We start from the raw sequence: 21,202 nt of genomic DNA on the forward strand, positions 1-21,202 counted from the left end.
AATGGGAATAATGGTAACTCTCATGGGTTTATTTTGAGGATTTCATGGGCTAATGTGATTGGCACATAATTGCTCAATAAATGTTGACTACTATTTATTATTATTGTTATTACAAGTAGTATTAAATGAGTTGACCGTAAAATATGAATATATGGTTTATTGTGATGAGTTTTTTTTTTGGACTTGGCATTTTGCCAGGTGTTCTAGAATTCAGTTTGGTCGATTGGAGGAAGTACATATTTGTATGTTACCTCTTTACTTCCGTTGCCCTTTTTTTTATTTGTATTACTAACACAGGAGAGTTTAAGGCAAGGTTTTCCCACCTGGGTACTACTGACATTTCGGGACTACAGTTCTTTGTTGTGAACTCACAGCAATGTGAATGCTGCCCTGGGCATTACAGGATGTTTAGCAGCATCCCTAGTTGCAGCATCCAAAAATGTTCCCAGATGTTACTGAATGTCCCTGGGAGCCAGAGTCGTCCCTGATCGAGATCGACAAGTTAAACTTGTTTGACTTTGGAGATACATATTCTCAAAGCTCTCCCCGCATAGCTAATACTGAAGACAAAAAAATTCATTTACAAAACTCAGGTGGAATACATTCCTTTTGGCACCTCGTAAATCTCTTTTAGTCCTAAAGCCTCACACCCACTCTGTACCGCACAAGACCGATGGTTTAATTTTCACTTTTACGCCTTACCTTCTTCCGTGATCTCCAGTGCCGCAGAACCACCTGTGAATCTCTAAACCGACCCCGAACTTTCCTTCTCTGTGTTGTTGTTCGTCTTTCCATCTTCCCACCCTTTATAGCACGCAGCACAGTATGTTTTAGAAATATGTGCTTAATACATGTTTATTAAGTTGAAAGTCCTCATTCCTACTAACTAGCTTTAGATCGAAACCTTAAATAGAAATATTTTCCTGGTAACGGTTTCATTTGAATCTGCGGTTACATGGCTAAATGCAAACAAATATTACAGCTTCACAGTGTTTTTTTTTTTTTTTTTTGAGACCAACATTTATTAGTGGTTACCAGGGTTAGGGGGGCGGGGGAAAAGCGGGGTTACGGTGATGGAAAAATCTCATTGATTAAGGGTAGGGTTGCACAGCCAGTAATTATAATTGCTGTCAGTGAGCTGTACACCTGTAAAAAGCTGAACTGGCAGAAGTTGTGTGATGTATATATTTACAACGATGAAAAAAAAAAAAAAAAGGAGTAGCTGTTGAGGCTGCTTCTGTACAAGCAGAAACCTCATGGGATTTGGTTCCCTGGTTTGGAGGTATAGGGTCATGGTTTCATGGAACATCCCAGTCAGGTGGCCTAATAATGTGTTTAGTACCTCTCTTCTTCCTCCTAGTTCACAGTGTGATTTTGAATTTATGAAATTACATTTAACGGTAAATATTACTGATCTTGCCTAAATTATTCCCTTTGAGGTTATTTTAGTGAGATGTGCTAATGGGCCCGATGAGAGATGTGTATATTGTAAAATTAATAAATAGTTCTGACACTGGTCTTTCAGTACGTGTAAAGCTGTCAGTATTCCGTATTGTTAAAACAGATGTAGCTTTGCTCGAGTGTGTGGTTACTTGCACCAATGTTTTAAGAAAAGGATTTCTTTTTTTATGATTTCACAAAGTGAGTTTAAATTTGAAATTATTACCTTGTACTCATTGCTGTGTTACAGGCACATGGTTGATGACATGCTAAGTGCAGATGACGTCAGCTGCAGCAGCTCCCAGGTCAGCGCAAAATCCGAAAAGAACATGGCTGATTTTGACGGCGAGGAGTCCGGATGTGAGGAGGAGCTGGTTCAGATTAATTCACACGCAGAGCTAACGTCTCATCTCCAACAGCATCTTCCCAATTTAGCATCTATTTATCATGAACATCTTAGTCAAGGTAAGGTTCTCTGGTGAGGTAAATATATGTTTCTTCAAAACAGAAGTAATTTATATTACTTTGTTAAAGGGAATTCACAGCTAATGTTATGAAAACTTAAATAGTTTTGCCCAAACTGCTTTCGTTTGGTAGTTTTCTTTCCAAGGCAATGGAATTATAAATATTTCCATTTTGAATATAAGTGAAGGCTGCATGCAGTTCCCATCAAGAGCAGGTGTTTCACTAGGAAAGAAAATGTATAACAATAATATGTAAGAAAATTACAGGTTTATATTTTAGAGAGTGTGTGGCTGTGTTCGATTTTATACTCAGAAATCTTACGACCTGAACGTAATAGAGCATTACAAAAGACCACTGATGTGAAATGTTTAGACAAGTCTAGAGAGACAGGAAGTAGGTAGTGGTTCCCCGTGTCTGGGGATGTTTAGGAGGGAAATGGGGAGGGTGACTGCTGAAGGGCACAGGGTTTCTTTCGTCTGGGGCAATGAAAGATCTTCTAAAAATGATTGGTTAGTCATTCTAATCTGTAAAAACTGAGAGGACATGACCAGACTTAGAAGAATAGAGGACAGAAGAGGTTGAAGAGCAGTAGGTGATTAAGGTGGAAAGGGAGAAAAATTAAAAAAGAACACAGTTTTAGAGTAAGTAGGTGGTTGAAAAGCCTGTATCCAGCCTCTTGCTTGGTTAGGTACCATTGGCACTTGCCAGCCTAGACAGTGGGTTTTGGTGTGTTAAAACAAACAACAAACAAAAAAATCAACCTGTTGCCATAGAGTGAATTCTGACTCACAGCGACCCTATGGGACAGAGTAGCACTGCCCCACAGAGTTTCTAGGGAGAGGCTGGTGGATTCGAACTGCCGACCTTTTGATTAGCAGCCAAGCTGGTAACCACTGTGCCCCCAGGGCTCCTATACCTACTACATGACCCCGCAGTTCCTGTCCCAGGTATTGACCCAAGAGAAGTAAAAACATGTTGATAACAAGATCTGTACACAAATGTTCATATCTAGTTTATTCATAATAACCTCAAACTCGAAATAACTGAGCGATAAATTATGGTATATTTACATAGTGGAATGCTACTCATTAATAAAAAGGGAAGTACAGGTGGCCCATGTGACACCATGGATGAAACGTCATCCTGAGGAGAAGCCGCTAGAAACAGAAGAGCACGTACCGCTTGACTCTGCGTGGATGAGGTTCTGCAGCAGGCAGACATGGTCTGTAATGATCGGAACCTTAGCAGTACTCGCCTGGGGCGGGGCCTGATGGTCGAGGGTCGTTTTGGGGTGATAGAAGTGTTCTCTATGTTGATTATTTACAGTATGCTTCACTAAAATTTAAAAAGGAAACCAAAAGGAGAAAAGATAAGCCGCAGACAGTAAATATTTGCAATTCATGTATCTTATAAAGGGCCTGTATTCAGAGTATATAAGAACTTTCACAACCTAATAGTAAGCCAGACAACCTAGTTAAAAAATGACAAATGATTTATTTCACCAAAGAAGATACATGAATGGCTAATAAGCACATGAAAAGGTGCCCTGTGCTATTAGTCATTAGGGAAATGCAGATTAAAACTGCTATGATCTTACACTATGCACTAGTTAGGATGTCTGAAATTAAAGAGAGTGACCATACCAAGTGTTGGAGGATATGGAAGAACTGCAGCTGGTATACTCATATCCTGCTGGTGAGGGTGTAAAATGGTACAACCATTTGGAAAACAATTTGGCAATTTCGTACAATGTTAAACATACACTTACCATGTGACTCAGCCATTCCACTCCTAGGTGTTTACCCAGGAGAAGGGAAAGCGTACATCCCTACAAAGACTTGTTACACGAATGCTTCTAGCAGCATTGTTCACAATAGCTAAAAACTGGGAACCACCCAGATGTTCTTCAGGTGGTGAGTATGTAAATGAACACGGTATTTGCATATAATGAAATATTACTCTGTAAGTAAAAGGAACACACTACTGATATCAACTCCAACTTGTATGAACCTCAGAAAACATGCTGAGTTGAAGGAGCCACACATAAGAGACTGCGTATTGTGTGATTCCGTTTACTTGAAATTTCTAGAAAAGGCAAATTTGTGGAGACAAAACGGCTAGGGCTGGGGAGTGTAACTGGGGACTAACTGTAAGTAGGCACAAGGAACCACTTGGAGGGATGAAGATGTTCTTTTCCTCGGTTGTGTGATAGCTGCACAACTCTGAACTTCACATCGTTGTATGTGACAATTCAGTAGGTAAATTTCATGGTGAAGTTGTTACAATAAAACAGTACAGCATTTTGAGTTAATATAATGGAAGTAGTGACAGTATTTAGCCTAGCACTCAAAAAGTCTGAGTTATTACAGGGAAATCTTTGAATTGAGTATTTTGGGTAAATCACGTCCAATAAAAATAACTGTTTGTTTTGTTTTAATGTAGGGATTGTAAGAGACTATTCAGAAGATCATCTAGAGGAAAACTCTTCCGTTAAATATTATTTCAAATAAATTGTATTCTTTATGCTCAATTTAGGTTGCAAGTATTTGTATGTAGTTCTCTTGACATGTGAGAAACATGAAATGATTGTATTTATCATGAATAGTGAAGAGACTGTGAAAAGAATACATATTTCCGTTCAGTCCTACCTAACTCTGAGCAATACTGTTTTTTGCCATTCATAAAGCAAGCATTGTTCTGATGTGTTGTGTTTATTCTGTGATTTCTAAGAGTCTTAGTGCTATTTGTGTTTTGTTAACTTTGTGAACAACACAGTTCATTTCACAGCTGCGCTCCTCTATCCTGCAGGACCTGCAGTTCACAAGCATCAGTTCAGCAGTACTGCTGTGACAGACATCAATTTGGATAACGTCTGCAAGAAAGGAAACACCTTGTTGTGGGATATAGTTCAAGATGATAATGCAGTAAGTTATTTAATAGAACCAAAAGACTACATAATTACAGCAAAACGCAATCAGGATAAACAGTAACTTTTTTGTGTATGTGTCTTTTTTGTAGGTTAATCTTTCTGAAGGATTAATAAATGAGGCAGAGAAACTTCTTTGCTCCTTAGTATGTTGGTTTACGGATAGACAGATTCGAATGAGATTCATTGAAGGTTGCCTTGAAAATTTAGGAAACAACAGGTAAATAGGAATTTAAAAATTCTTCATGCCATAGTCAGCGTTCTTCCGTGTGTTCTTACTGACTGGATCCTGTCAGTTTCATGGCATGTAATGTACCATTATCAATCTATTTTTTAGACATTCTGGTTTTTATATTAGGTTCAGGGACTTCCTTCACGCGGTTCATACTTTCATTACTCGGTCTTGCAATCTTCAGCACTGTTGGTTAGATTCCCTCAAACAGAAACAAAGGAATAATATACTCTGTTGACACTGAGAACGTAGTGGTGGTTACTGTGTTGCCAAATTACAGGTAAATGTTCTTGAACTGTGTCCTGTTACATATACAGGAAGCTAAGTATGATGGTGAAGTTAAACTTAAGCTGAGATGTTATAAACATTTTGATCATGGCGTCGGTCTTCCATCTGGGCAAATCTTCTGTGTCTTGGCTTCTTCGGTGGGTAAAGAATTAGGTTAGTGTCTCTTCTCCAGCTTGACTGCACCTCACACTTACTGTGTTCTTTTCACCGGGGCTCAGGTGACTACTGTAAGTTCCGTGATTTTCCGTAGTCTGCTGATAACACAGCTTCACATTTCCATTGAGCCGCACTGCTTTGATAACATTCCGTTCTCTGGCGTAGTGAACATGTGCTTCTGGTGTGTATGTTCGCGGTTCAGTTATTAACACAGCATAATGTTTTCAGCTTACGTCTGGCCAGGCCTGCTATCAGTGTCTAATTTTATTGAATATTTAAGGGTTTCACGTTATTTTTTTCGCAAATCGAGTTAGACAAAGCACAAGCAATATTTTCTGCCTTTTTTTTTCTTTAAAGAGTTATGTAATTTGAACAATATGGTGGAAAACTCGCTTGTTCATGAAATCACAACCGTTAGTAGACCTTGGTTTGGATCGGTTGTCTCATTTGGCGTATTCTCTGAAAAGAATGCTCTTGATGGCTGGATATTTCATTAGTCACATAGGTTTCTTATCAGCTAATTATAAAATGTTATTTTCCTTTTTTAACTACTGAACAATTTTTTAAAGTGGCTGTACCAATTTACGCTCCTGGTGTGTACCTCTGCATACCCTGTGCCCACCATGTCCACTCCTAGACGTGCCTGACAGAAAGACAACCAGATGATCACCAAAAGACAGTCAAAAGTGTTCATAGCAGCATTATTCAAAATAGCTAACTATGCTGTGTATAGCTGTCTAAATGCTGTAAAGTAGTAGAATGGGTAGTTGTGCAATGTTTGTAGAGTGAAATACTGTATAGCATTGACAGTGAGTGAGCTACAACTGCATGGAACCATGTGGATGAAGCTCACAAACAATGTTGAATGAAAGAAGCCAGATGGAAAAAGTGTATCTCTGTGATTCCATTTACATAAAGTCACAAACAGACCAACCATGTTGTCTTTAGTACTCAGGACAGTGCTGTCCCTGGGTGGTTGGTGGCTGGAAAGGGGCACAGTGGAGGCCACTGGGACGCTGGAGATGATTGATTTCTTGACCCAGGTGCCGGCTGCACCAGAGTGTTTGCTGTGAGTAATGGACTGTGCACTGTTGGTGTGTATACAGAGTTTATTGAGAAACACAAAACTGTGTGAGAGATGACATGCTATGCCTCCGTTAAGTGTCCTGTTTTCAAAGATTATATAATGATATAAGTGTATACTCACGGGCCCATCTGTTTAAGCAAAAAAAAAAAAAAAAACATTGCAAGCCGTAATTCAGACTGTAATAACCAAGTTGTGATTATTTCTGGGAGGATTGAATTACTTTCTCTTCTTTTTTTTGTGTGTGTGTGTGTTAACTCTTTTCTCACAGTGAACGTACATTTCTTCTGTAAGTAGGGAAACTTGAAAGACACAAAGGGAAAAATCTGTAAAATGGAAGATAGTCAATCTGGAATGTTTTTATCGAACTTTAGTTTGTCCACGTCCACATTACTTGAAGATGAAGCATTTTTTCGTTTGTCCGATCTGTGTATCCTAATCGGAATTCCTGTGTGTCGCAGTGGTAAATGCACTCGGCTGCTAATGGAAAGGTTGGAAGTTTGAGAACACCAGCAACACCTTGTAACAAAGGCCTGGGAGTCTGCTTTAAAAAAATGAGCCATTTAAAACCCTGTGGAGCACAGTTCTACTCTGCCACACACGGGGTCATCATCAGTTAGAATTGTTTCGATGGCAACTGGTCTTATACTCTAATCATGGTAATTTTATGGTTTATTGCACGTAACTATTGAAGTTGGTTTTGCTCTTAAACTTGACTTCTCAGAGGGTGCCTACATCATGCTGGTCTTACTCTGAATGGCATTAGTCCTGTGTGACAATATGGAGCCTTGTGGCAGTTTTCAGCCAGGGAGACAAGCGAGACATCCAGTGTAGAGCTGCTGAGCTTCCGGAAATTTTCACGCAAATTGAAAAAAAATTCACGTTTAAATACATTTTTAAACATCAGTAGTCTGAGTTTCCCAATAAACTAGTGGTTTTCCATGGGGGATCATTTTGCTCCCAGAAAATGTCTGGAGACCTTCTTGGTTGTCACAACTAGGGGGTAGTGCAGGGGTGAATACTGCTAGAGCCCAGATTTACAATTCCAAGAACAGCTCCTCACAACGAAGAATTAGCCGGCACAAATTGTAGTAGTGTTGGGGCTGAGAAGCCCTGCTCTTAAACACAAGAACCCCTTCTCTGGACCCAGCCCTCAGCTCATCATCACAGAGAGGAACATTGCATAAGCGTGCTGATGTTAATAGAAGGTCCTTCCTTACCCATTACCGTTACCCAGTGCCATCGAGTCGATTCCAACTCGTAGCAACCCTATGAAACCCTGGTGGCATAGTGGTTAAGTCCTAAGGCTGCTAACCAAAGGGTTGGCAGTTTGAATCTGCCAGGCGCTCCTTGGAAACTGTGGGGCAGTTGTTCTTGTCCTATAGGGTCGCTATGAGTTGGTCCTTCCTTAGGTTGAGAAAAATAACAGGTTAGTACCACTTTAGACTGAAGCGAAGAACTAGGACAGTTTAGATTAATAGTGTTTTTCTTGTGTCTGAAGTTAGTATCTTGCTACCCTGGATCATTGGACCTTTTTATCTTAAACACAAGGAGCCTTGGTGGCACGGTGGATGAGTGCTTGGCTGCTAACCAAAAGTTTGGTGATTCAGACCCACCGGGCCTTCCATTAAGATTAAAAAGCCTTGGAAATCCTATAGGACAGTTTATTCTGTCCTACAGGGTTGCTGTGAGTTGGAATTGACTCGAAGCAATGGGCTTGGGTTTTGTTTTGATTTTTACTATCTTAAACACATTGTGCCTAAGTTGTATATATGTGTTTAAGTTGTGTGCTTTGCTATGTGAAATTTGCACTCTGAGGAAAATTTGTAAAATATAACTTTGAATATAACAGTCTCCTTTTACACCTAGTTTTATAAAGATACCAGCAATCAAAATAATAAGGTGATAAAGTTGATAAGTCAACTCATAGTTGTTACAGGAGAAATTCTACAGCATAATCTGAATTGGAACAAGTTGGTAGATTTGATCTTGTAAAGTTTCCTTTAAAATTGAAATATAAATGGATATTATTGTCATCAAGTAATTCCCCATTCTTCACGGGTATTATATCATTTTCCATTTTAAATTTCATGTGTAAGTGTTTGTGTTTTGAAATCACTTTGAATCTGGATTTGGTTATTATAAAATACTCTTGAATTTATACACATAAAACCTATCTCATGTTTTCTGATACTTGATTTTTTTTAATGGGGAAAAGTTGGAGTTTTTCTGATAATCTTAGGAAAAACTCTTTAAAAATGCTTTGTCATGTAAGATGTAGTCATTTGTTGATAATTTAGCATTTTATTATGAAAATTTTGGAGAAAAGCCTTCCTCTTAGGGCAAAAGGGAGGGAAGATGGATCCCATATCTCCTTCTGGAGAAGTGTGTGTGCCTATGACCACTGAGCTACATTCTCGCTTCTCCTCATGGTGAGGTGTGTGTGTGTGTGTGTGTGTGTGTGCGCGTGACCACTGAGCTGCATTCTCGTTTCTCCTCATGGTCAGGTGTGTGTGTGTGACCACTGAGCTGCATTCTCGTTTCTCCTCATGGTCAGGTGTGTGTGTGCGTGTAACCGCTGAGCACATTCCCGTTTTTGGTTCCTCTCTTTTACATGAAACCACACCATTCTCCACTCACCTGGATGTCTGCCTTCCTGTATCCTAAAATCAAGCACAGTATGCTTGCTTCTGCACTGCATTTTATAAAATTGAAACATGTTCATTGTAGAAAATTTGAGAAGTAAATAAAATATAAACAATCTTGAATCTTTAACACCATTGACTGCAAGAGCAGTTACCTGTTTTGTAAGGTTTTTAGGAAATGTAAAATTATTACACACTGTTGGACTTGCCATGATTTTTTCAAAAAGGGAATAAGATACAGTATCTGTTTTCTTTTTTCCGCTGTATTTTCAAACGATTGCTAAAATCACAGTATAAAAATAACTTTGAAATTTGATTTTAAGATTCTTTCGTATCTTTTTTCCTTTGTGATTTCCCTTGTGATTTTATGCTTGTAAAGACTTAGGTCAGGTAAATATTAGTTTAGTTCTAGTTTTTTGTGTGTTAATTTTTAGGAAAATTTACTAATCTCTCTGAAATTTTGATAAGAGATTTTAAGTAAGGATCGAAAATTAATTCTCCCTGATCTGTGGTCCATTTTTACCAGCACCATTACTGTGCAACTTGTTGGAAAAAACAGCGTATATTCTTTTATTAAAAAAAAAAAAAAATTTACTTAGCACATACTGATAGCAGGCAGTTACTGTCTGCAGTTCTCTACTAACTGTACGGTCCTTGAGCCGTACCGGTGTGGTGTTGGCCGTCTCACATTGCGCTACCATGCTGCTTGTTATCGTGCACTACCTTCTTCCGTCCTCATCTGGGATAACTGTTACATAGTCTTTTATGCTGTTTACCTTCCTCCTTCCTTGAAAATGTTGCCTTTAAGTTTTTGCTGGTTCATTGCTTATGCAAATATGTATCCAGAGTGCACTGTGTGCCAGGGATTTCAGTGAATTAGACAGGTCCTTGCTCTGGTAGAGCATGTTCAGCTGGTAAAACCACCAAACCCAAACCCAGTGCTGTCGAGCCGATTCCGACTCACAGCGACCCTGTAGGACAGAGGAGAACTGCCCCATAGAGTTTCCAAGGAGCGCTTGGCGGATTCGAACTGCCGACCTCTTGGTAAGTAGGCGTAACACTTAATCACTACACCACCAGGGTTTCCATTCTGCTGGTAGATACATTAAATAAATATTCAGGAGTGGTGATCAGGGTAAGAGAAATAAAGAGATTTCAGGGGTGATGGAAGGTTGTCAAGGTCAGCCTCTGTGTTGACCTTGAGGAAACCTGAAGAAAGCAACGGAGGAGTCCAGTAGGAGGTTCCAGGAGAGGTGGCAGCAAAGGCCCTGAGTTAGAAATGGGTTTGGTGTGTTTTTGAGGGGATAGCGTGAGGAAGATGGGAAGGAAACTAAGGCTGGTGGGAGGGGTAGGGGCAGATCACACAGGGCTTCATGGTCTGATTTAAGTACTTTGGCTTTTATTTAGAAACAGAAAGTTCTCCCTCCAACTTTCCCACTCAGTACTCGCCACTGTTTTCTGATATCCCTTGTTTTCCACTCCCCAAATTAGGTAGTTTTGGGGACTTACTTGTATACCAATCACACTTGTGATTAGGACTCTAACTTACCTCTATTTAAAAATTCCGGTACATTCTTCTATGAAGGAATATTGGTTCCTTAGCTGAAAAAAGTTTATTTGCTTATTAGGGTTTGTCTTGCTTCTTTTAAGGCTTATGCAGCCAGCTTCCTTTCCTACTAAGACTTCTGGGATTTGTATGTAAATACTTTCCTTACACCTGTTCGTTTCTGAGGATGCACATGCTCTCGTTTACTCAGGATTTTATAGTCATTCCCTGTCCTTTTTCTGCCCCTTCATAGTTGAGAGGTGTGGTATGCTTCCATTTTTAGCATGGCCTTGACTAAAAAATAGATCCTCTCAAGTGAGAGCCGGGGAGAAGGAGATGATTTGTGTAGTTTGTAAAATGCTCTAGGTTTTTGCTGCTCACAGTGTGGTCCACACATCAGTAGTGCGAGTGTGGCATGGGAGCTTGTTGGAAATGCAGAATCTCCGGCTCTGCCCCAGACCTGCGGAGTCAGAATTGCCATTGCAACAGAATTCCTCAGGTGAATAAACGCACCTGAAGCTCTGGGCTGCGGCTCCCGGTTTTCCTTGGTTAATTCTCAGAAGCATCCGTGACTTGTCAAGGAATACTTTAATGAAAAAAAAAAAAAAAAATTACTACCTTTAAATGCCATTTACTTGTTTTGATAGCCAGACATTTATAGTGTATTTTACTTTAAAAGCCATGGATTAGTTTTCAAAATTGTGTTTTTTGCCCCAGAGTATAATATAAATTTAACTTCCAGAAAAATTTTTAAAAAAAGGCTTGTTTGTGTAAGGAAGATACATGTAAAGTCCAATAAATCCATTTGCAGTCAAGAGTTTAAAAAGCTGAATTTAAAAAGCTAGAATCATTGAATGTAGCTAAAATTATCATTTTATCCCACAAATACCTGTGTTTGTTGTTTCAGATCAGTAGTAATTTCACTTCGTCTTCTCCCAAAACTGTTTGGTACTTTCCAGCAATTTGGGAGCAGTTACGATACACATTGGATTACAATGTAAGTAAATGAAAAAGTATTTTGTTTAAGAATTTTTTAAGTTATAGTTAATTAAGATTTTGAATAATCTACTGTTTACCAACTTTTACTCTATACCAGGAAAATCTGAGTTTCTTGTGGTTTAAACGTTTTCTTAGATTTCTCAGAGTGCTGTCCCTTCCCCTGGGGATATCGTCAGTACAGCAGAGAGTCTAGCTCTTGTATTCCCTGTAGGTTATGCTATAGCAGTTCACGCTCTAGTTGTAGGGAGATTTCCTGCACATCCGGCCACGGCAGAGGACCCTGGAGAAGAGCCACACAAAAATCAACACCCTAGTTTTCCCACTGGGAGGACGTGGTTGTAGACGTAACATCACGTTAGGGACAATCCTGATGTCACCCTGTTACACCTTTGCATTAAGAGAGAACTTACGATTAATAAGTATTGAGATAATTATTTTGAGGTTGTAAAATTGATTACATTTTTTTGTGATATAATTCATTGATCTAAGAAAATGTGGTATCCACTTTATTCTAAATATACTTTTGGAGAGATTTCAAAGGCATTTGAGTTATAGGGAGAATTAGACCTGTTGAAGGATTTTTTTGTGGCCAAGGAAGATGGCTTTTTACCTGCTTCCTTTGCAGATCTCAGATTAGGTGGAAAGAGTACTGTTTGCCTTCAAAATTATACTATTTTTAAAATTGTTGGACGTCTGCACTGTAGTTCCAATTAGGATAAAGTCTGGATTTCTGAGTCATAGCCCATGCTGTGTTTATTGCCCTGTTAATAACAGGGGCATGTTAACCTGAACCTCTTTTTTTTTAAAAGAAGCATTTTAGGAAGTCTTTTATTGGTTAAGAATACAGTATGAATCTAGTGACAGTTCTTTTGGTGAGTACAAGGAGGTCCATGAGATGATAAAAAGAGTGGGAGCCATTATTTAGTATCCCTTAAGTAGAACACTAGCGTGAGTCCTCTTTCATTGGCTCTTCCTATAATTTTTTTAATGGCTGAATTACAAAATTTAATGCAGTAAAAGGATTCATTGGTGCTGTCTTGGGCAAATTAGTTTCATATTGTAGCCAGTTGAGACAGTCCATATTAAGGAGTAACAAAGAGTAACACTCTTGTGGAAGTGACACACTCTGAATACCTACTTATCTAGGTACCTGAATCTAAGTAATCTGAAACTCTTTATCTAGTGCCTTATATTAAATGTAAAGCCCAGTTAAAGGCAGATCACAGGGTTTCAGTTAGAACATATGACTGGTATCCTGCCTCTCATAGATCACTTAAAAGAACTCTGAACTCTTGTGGTTAGTTGGCGTTAATAATAACAAAAACTTCTATTTATTGTGAATCTTTTACGTGCTAGGTACAGCATTCAACCTTTGATACATACTAACCCTTAAACTATACTTATGGCCCAGATTTTCAAAATTGAAAGTATTATCACTGATTCTCTTAAAAAATCATCAGGTAACCAGCAGACAGACTTGGTTTAGGCCGCTTACCTGAAACCGTGCAGCAAGTGTATTGGAGCTGGTGTCAGACCCAAGTCTCATTACTAAGCCGTTCTTCTTTCTACCACTTGACCTTCACTGCGGTTGGCAAAGCAAGAGTAGTTTATTTTGAAAATAAGGCTATAACAAAGACATGATGTAAATTATATTAGAATGTTTGGAATTTTAATACTTCTATACATTTTAGCAGATACAGTGCTAATAAGTAGAGCATGAAGAGACGCTAATTATGGAAGTTATGGACCCTGTGATCTTTTAACTTACTTATCACTGTTTTTTTATTCTAGTGTTTCTAGATTATTTTGAAACTTAATACCTGGTTATTTCTTTGATTTTTTTAAAAAACTGTTGTTTAAAAACTGTTATCTTAAAAAATCAAATTATCGACAATGAAAAAAACCAAAATTCATTCAATAAATTTATATTGTATGCCTTCTGTATGCCAGGCACTCTGCTAAATAACAACCAAGGCACATAGTCACTGCTTTATACGAGTATTATGTTATTTTTAGTATTCGTACCTATTCATTTATAATAGGTAGCACCCTGCCAGGCATATTTTATCCCCCTTACAGATAAAAAGCAATGATGATACTTTAAATTCATAAAAATTAAGGAGCATTGCTGTATATCTTTTTATTATTCACGTATAGGTAGAACTTGGAAATTTGTGATAATTTTCAAGTTCTATATGTGAGGATTTTTTTAGGTGTGTGTGTGTATGTATATATATACATATGTATATGTTTTGTCCCAGCATAGATTTATTCTCTTACTCCGTCCCCTTAAAAAATATATATTTTTTCTTTTAATTGGGCCAGGTGGGCAGAAAAAGAACTGAACATGATGAAGCTTTTCTTTGACAACTTGGTGTATTACATTCAAGCTGTAAGAGAAGGAAGACAGAAACATGTGCTGTACGTATCTCTCAACTAGGTTGAGTTTGTTCAAGTGTGGGTTGTCTTTCCTTTGAAAGAAAGCTTTCCAGTGTTCCTACTCTCTTTCATGTCGTAAATAAAGTTAACAGAGTGTTTTAGTTGTAAAAATTGAAAGGGAAAGAAAGGCCAATAGAATTTTTTTTTAGTTGAAAGATTTTTTTGAGGTTGCGTTTACAATTCTTAACTCTTACGTAAATATAAGCAGTGTAGCATTTTAGGGTGGGTAACAGCCTTCATCCTTCAGTTCTGTTCAAAGTTACTGTTTTCGGGGATCAAAAGAAGTTTATTTTTCAGAACTAACCATTGTCCTACACCAGTGTGTATTAGGGCATTGATTCTAAAATTTGTGAATATATGCTTCCAGATAAAAGTATTTAATATACAGTTGATTTAAGCATTTTCCTTTATTATTATGGTTGGATACTAGTATTAGAAAGTTTAAATGTGTGGAAGATTTAAAAACTGTGATAATATAACTGGTTAATGTCTTCTCATTAAAAATATTCCCTGCGTATATTCAAGTGACTTTGGTAACAATTGGTGGAGATGTCTTAGTGGTATAGCTGAGTGTAGAGCTTCTCGTAGGCAGGTAAGGGAAACCCTGTGAGATCACCCACTGACAGGCTTCCACATCACCCCAATACTAACCATCAGATTTTCTACAGATGAATTATAATTATATTTGAAACAGCATTCAAAAATGCCAATTTTGTTTTAGCTATAGTCTTTAGCAACTAAATTCATAGAAATGATATCTTGTTAGTGTTTTTTAAGAAATATATTTTTATCACTGTAGGGATAGTGATCTAAAACGTATGATAGAAATGTAGTTTTTTTACTTGTTAACTGTTTAATTTGTGTGTATATTATGTAATTTCAAAATGACAGCTTTTTCTCCATTGTTGAGTTCTTATGTATTTTCTTATCTAATTTGAAACTAATTTTTATAATAGTTCAGAAATTTTTATTATATATGAAAACATAAGTCTCAAACATTGCACTTGGCTTTATGAACACTTTTTTCATGGAACCAAAGTTATGTATTATTAAAATGTTCAATAATTATGAATTATTAAGATGGAATTTTACTTGCTATAAGTTATGTTTAAGGCCATAAAATCTTTAAAAATAATTAAGAAATAAGATCTTTCCCTTAATTATTCTAATGACTTTTAAAAACACAGGTACAGCCATAGTGCCGAAGTTCAAGTTCGACTTCAGTTCCTGACTTGTGTGTTTTCAACTCTGGGATCACCTGACCATTTCAGTGAGTTCCTGTTTTTTTAATCAGTGTGCTCTGAAATCTGTATTGACTCTTGGAAGAGTCCCATCAGATTTACTTGTGCCTTTAGATTTCTTTGTGGAAACCCTGGGGGCATAGTGGTTAAGTGTTACAGCTGCTAACCAAAAGGTCGGCAGTTCGAATCCGCCAGGCGTTCCTTGGAAACTCTGTGGGGCAGTTCTACTCTGTCTTGTAGGGTCGCTCTGAGTCGGAATCAACTTGACGGCAGTGGGTTTTTTTGGTTTTAAATTTCTTTAGTGATTGAATTATTTTCAGTCTATTTATAAATTATATCAACATTAAGACACTTTATTAAAACATTTGAGATGCCTAGTTACATTTTAAATTCCAAATGGGTTTGTTTTTTAAAGACCTTTTATAATAGATGAGATCTCTGAAAACTCATTACCCTTAGAATTTTCTTCTAAATCTTCTTCTAAAATATAGTATTGAAAATACTCTTTTTCACAGCATTATTTTTCCTCAGCCTACTGAGTGTTCTCTCAATGTGGTATGACCCTGACATACTCTTCTTGCTTCAGTCTCTGAAAATTTCAGTTTTTCAGTGGGTAAAGAGGACGCATTTTAGGAGCAAACTATTTCAGACAGGAAGAAATACCAGTTTAGGGTCACTACATTTTTAGTACCTTGGTTATTGTATCTTGGTGTCACTTTGGTTAGAAACAGCTGTTGTCAGCAAACCATTATCAGAGCTAGTCTTTTCCAAAATTGCTTGGCTCCAGAGGTGATAGAGACATTATTAAGACTGATCTCAAACACAGTTTTGTTAGCATTTTATCTTTTTTTAGAAGGAGAGATTGGTCTGGTATATTTTGAGCCTAGATTGTCAAATCCCCATCGTGGGTATTCTCATAAGTGAGGAGAAGGTTTGATTTCTGTTGGTCAGAGTTCCTTTTCTCCATCTAGGCTGATTGTGCCATCTTTTACTTCCCATATTCTTTTTTCTTTCTTTTCTTTTTTCTGTGTGTCCATGTCAAACAACCCTCATTGTTAGAAGGGCATCTCTAACTTGGATTAACACAGTCAGACTGGTGAGTGTCTTGCTAGCCAAGAAGTTCATGATGCCTCTTTCAAGTCAGTGTCTCTCGGGAATGCATCATATGTTTATCTTACTGTTCAAGCCTATAATTAATTTCTTTTTCAAGTTCAGACTTTTTTTTTTAACAAATGCCACTTGTATTGTCATACCAGTAGATTTTATTGGCACAGTTCCCATCAGCTATTATGTGGTCACTCCAAAGTTATAGGTAATTACATCTGGTATGTTAATATTAATTTTCAATATACTAATATCTAGCCTTTTAAAAACTGAAAGCAATAACAGAAGCTTATACTTCATCTGCTGAATGCTGATTCATGAATCAGCCATCTCTGAGTACACTTTATTTTATCATATAGCTCACTGTACATCCACTCCTCACCTGCTGACGTGTTTAGATTCCAAACACCAGGTCGTTAATGTGAAAATCGGCATTAAGGGAAAATGGAGGATGACTATGTCATCCCATAACTGCCAGACTACATCATCACATAATTGCTGGACTGTGCCATCCCATAACTGCCAGACCACATCATCACATAACTGCCAGACCACATCATCACATAACTGCCAGACTGCGCCATCAGATAACTACCAAACCCCTGGCAATCATGGCCCGGCCAGGTCGACACACAACCTTAACCATCACAGCCGGCGTTGCTCTTGCCTCCCACCTCAGTGTTCGTTACTGCAAGATGTACGTCGTTAATGTGCAAAATTGTCAGATGGTAGATTTTTTTTTACTGTTGTTATAAATGTGAAATGTCAAATAGTGGTAGTTGTGAGGAGTAGGTGTAATTAACCTGTATGCCTTTTTTTTTTTTTTTTAATTTGAGAAATCTTACCTATGTTCCTTATTTCTCACTGTCTCTTTTTTAAAACTACATAATGCGTTAAAGTTACAATAACGCTAAAGGTTGTTTCTGATTTATTTATGGTGATGGCACAAGTTCTTAGTACAAGTAATCTACATGTTAGTTGTTTTTGAGAGAAACTGATAGAATGTTTTCCCTGAACAAACTCTTAGACTGCTACTGCTACCAAGTGAATATTTTGAGTAATTTTTCTCTATTCTAGAATCTCATCTGCATTTCCCAAGAAAACAGTTTTATTATGATTCTGGGGAACCACCCAGGCTTTGGAGCTTCCTAGGAGATTCTGTCTTAGGCTGGGTTGTCTAGAGGAGCAAAACCAGTGAAGCATATGTAGAGAGAGGTTTATTTCAAGGAAGTGGCTCACAGAGTTGTGGAGGCTGGCAAGTCTCAAATCCATGGGTGAGGCTTCTCCTGACTCGTGGCTTACAGGGCTGACGAAATGGCAGGTCAGGTGGTAGGCTGCTGGCTCAGATCTCAAGGATCCGAGGTCAGAGGACGATGAGATGGATGCGGGATGGAGAGAAGACAAGCTTTGTCAGAGCTTTCATGTATATTGGATGCAGGCCACACTCCCAAGGAAACTCCCCTTCCAGCTGGCTACTCACATTGGATCACAAAGTGGAGGATGATTACACAGTATCTGCCAAACCACTGAGAATCATGGCCTGGCCAAGTTGACACATCGTATTAACCATCACGTATGTTTTAGAAGCCCCTGTCATGCCTTTATTCTAACCTTTTGGATAGTCTCTTGTAACTATTTTTACACAAATAACGCATGCCTTCTGCATTTATTTGCTGGCTGTGCTTTCCCCACGAGGTATTTTTGTAAAGGCCCTATGCTGGTTTTTCTACAGCAACATGTGGAAGAGGGTCAGCTTCTGAGGGTGCCTCCTGGTGAGGAGGCAGACAAGTGCAGGCCTGCATTATTTGCATAAAAATGCGGTACATATTCAAGACTTGTGATCACCTATAATGGCTTCTCTTTGGTTCTTAACAGTTCTCTTTTCCTTCTGCTATACTTTGGCATCTTTTAATGATTGGACAAAAACACCATAGAGGCTTTATTTCATTACATTGACTCCCAGTTGACTGTATCCTCTGATGTGTTGCTGTTTGTTGTTTTTAGGAAGTTAGTTTCCTTTGGCTTTGTTCATCCTAAGGACTCTAGTTTTCATGGTTTACAAAAATAGTGCTTATTGGCATCTAGTATTTATCTCTTGTGTGTAGAGATTGAGCTTTGAACATGGCATCCTCTCTGTTCTTTGTCCTCAGACTTTAGAACTGACTCTTAAACTTTTGGGATTACCTTTCCACAATCATGTTTTCTGTAATACAATGGTATGTCCATATTTTAGGGAGAATGATTTTCCAGACCGGATGGCTCTCCTAAGATACTTTAAGTTGTGTGCTTTTAGTAATTTATGTATGGGTTATATATAACTACATTTTATCATTGTCACTGTTGTTAGGTGCTGCTGAGTCGCTTCCGACTCATAGCGACCCCATGCACAACAGAACAAAACACTGCCTGGTCCTGAGCCATCCTTACAATCATTGTTATGCTTGAGCTCATTGTTGCAGCCACTATGTCTGTCCATCTCGTTGAGGGTCTTCCTCTTTTCCGCTGACCCTGTACTCTGCCAAGCATGATGTCCTTCTGCAGGGACTGATCCCTCCTGACAACATGTCCAAAGTATGTAAGACCCAGTCTTGCCATCCTTGCTTCTAAGGAGCATTCTGGTTGTACATATTCTAAGACACATTTGTTCGTTCTTTTGGCAGTCTATGGTATATTCAGTATTCTTCACCAACACCACAATTCAAAGGCGTCAACTCTTCTCCAGTCTTCCTTATTCATTGTCCAGCTTTCATGTGCATATGATGTGATTGAGAATACCATGGTTTGGGTCAGGTGCACCTTAGTCTTCAGGGTGACATCTTTGCTCTTCAACACTTTGAAGAGGTCCTTTGCAGCAGATTTGCCCAATGCAGTGCGTCTTTTGATATCCTGACTGCTGCTTCCACGGGTGTTGATTGTGGATCCAAGTAAAATGAAATCCTTGGCAACTTCAGTCTTTTCTCCGTTTATCATGATGTTGCTCATTGGTCCAGTTGTGAGGATTTTTGTTTTCTTTATGTTGAGGTGCAATCCATACTGAAGGCTGTGGTCTTTGATCTTCATTAGTAAGTGCTTCAAGTCCTCTTCACTTTCAGCAAGCAAGGTTGTGTCATCTGTATAATGCATGTTGTTAATGAGTCTTCCTCCAATCCTGATGCCCCGTTCTTCCTATAGTCCAGCTTCTCGGATTATTTGTTCAGCATACAGATTAAATAGGTATGGTGAAAGAATACAACCCTGACACAAACCTTTCCTGACTTTAAACCAATCAGCATCCCCTTGTTCTGTCTGAACAGCTGCCTCTTGATCTGTGTTAAAGGTTCCTCATGAGCACAATTAAGTGTTCTGGAATTCCCATTCTTTGCAATGTTATCCATAGTTTGTTATGATCCACACAGTCAGATGCCTTTGCGTAATCAATAAAACATAGGTAAACATCCTTCTGGTATTCTCTGCTTTTAGCCAAGATCCATCTGACATCAGCAACGATATCCCTGGTTCCACATCCTCTTCTGAAACCGGCCTGAATTTCTGGCAATTCCCTGTTGATATACTGCTGCAGCCGCTTTTGAATGATCTTCAGCAAAATTTTGCTTGCATGTGATATTAATGATATTGTTCTATAATTTCCACATTCGGTTGGATCACCTTTCCTGGGAATAGGCATAAATATGGATCTCTTCCAGTCAGTTGGCCAGGAAGCTGTCTTCCATATTCTTGGCATAGACGAGTGAGCACCTCCAGCACTGCATCTGTTTGTTGAAACATCTCAGTTGATATTCCATCAATTCCTGGAGCCTTGTTTTTCGCCAATGCCTTCAGAGCAGCTTGGACTTCTTCCTTCAGTACCATGGGTTCCTGATCATATGCTACCTCTTGAAATGGTTGAATATCGACTAATTGTTTTTGGTGTAATGACTCTGTGTATTCCTTCCATCTTCTTCTGATGCTTCCTGCGTCGTTTAATATTTTCCCCATGGAATCCTTCAGTATTGCAACTCGAGGCTTGAATTTTTTCTTCAGTTCTTTCAGCTTGAGAAATGCCGAGCGTGTTCTTCCCTTTTGGTTTTCCATCTCCAGCTCTTTGCATGTGTCATTATAATATTTTATTTCGTCTTCTCAAGAGGCCCTTTGAAATCTTCTGTTCAGTTCTTTTACTTCATCAATTCTTCCTTTTGCTTTAGCTGCTCGATGCTCAAGAGCAAGTTTCGGAGTCTCCTCTGACATCCATCTTGGTCTTTTCTTTCTTTCCTGTCTTTTCAGTGACCTCTTGCTTTCTTCATGGATGATGTCTTTGATGTCATTCCACAACTCACCTGGTCTTCAGTCACTAGTGTTCAGTGCATCAAATCTATTCTTGAGATGGTCTCTAAATTGAGGTGGGATATATTCAAGGTCATATTTTGGCTCTCGTGGACTTGCTCTAATTTTCTTCAGTTTCAGCTTGAACTTGCATGTGAGCCATTGATGATCTGTTCCACTGTCGGCCCCTGGCCTTGTTCTGACTGATGATACTGAGTTTTTCCATCGTCTCTTTCCACAGATATAGTCAGTTTGATTACTGTGTGTTCCATCCGGCGAGGTCCATGTGCGTAGTCGCCTTTATGCTCGTGAAAGAAGGTATTTGCAACGAAGAAGTC

The 21,202-nt window shown here is 38.5% G+C and overlaps 1 protein-coding gene across 6 annotated transcripts in view; it reads left to right on the forward strand.

Annotated features, from left to right (window-relative positions):
• The window catches only part of USP34 (ubiquitin specific peptidase 34), a 249,426-nt gene that overhangs the window by 97,908 nt on the left and 130,316 nt on the right, over positions 1–21,202 (forward strand). For all 6 annotated transcript variants that reach the window (XM_064276991.1, XM_064276988.1, XM_064276990.1 and 3 more), the window contains 6 exons: positions 1,691–1,905; positions 4,714–4,829; positions 4,924–5,051; positions 11,690–11,779; positions 14,107–14,202; positions 15,408–15,490. In XM_064276991.1, the coding sequence (XP_064133061.1) occupies positions 1,691–1,905; positions 4,714–4,829; positions 4,924–5,051; positions 11,690–11,779; positions 14,107–14,202; positions 15,408–15,490 (728 nt within the window). The remainder of the gene's footprint in view (positions 1–1,690; positions 1,906–4,713; positions 4,830–4,923; positions 5,052–11,689; positions 11,780–14,106; positions 14,203–15,407; positions 15,491–21,202) is intronic.

Source organism: Loxodonta africana, chromosome 26, assembly GCF_030014295.1.
Source record: "Loxodonta africana isolate mLoxAfr1 chromosome 26, mLoxAfr1.hap2, whole genome shotgun sequence".
NCBI lineage: Eukaryota > Metazoa > Chordata > Mammalia > Proboscidea > Elephantidae > Loxodonta > Loxodonta africana.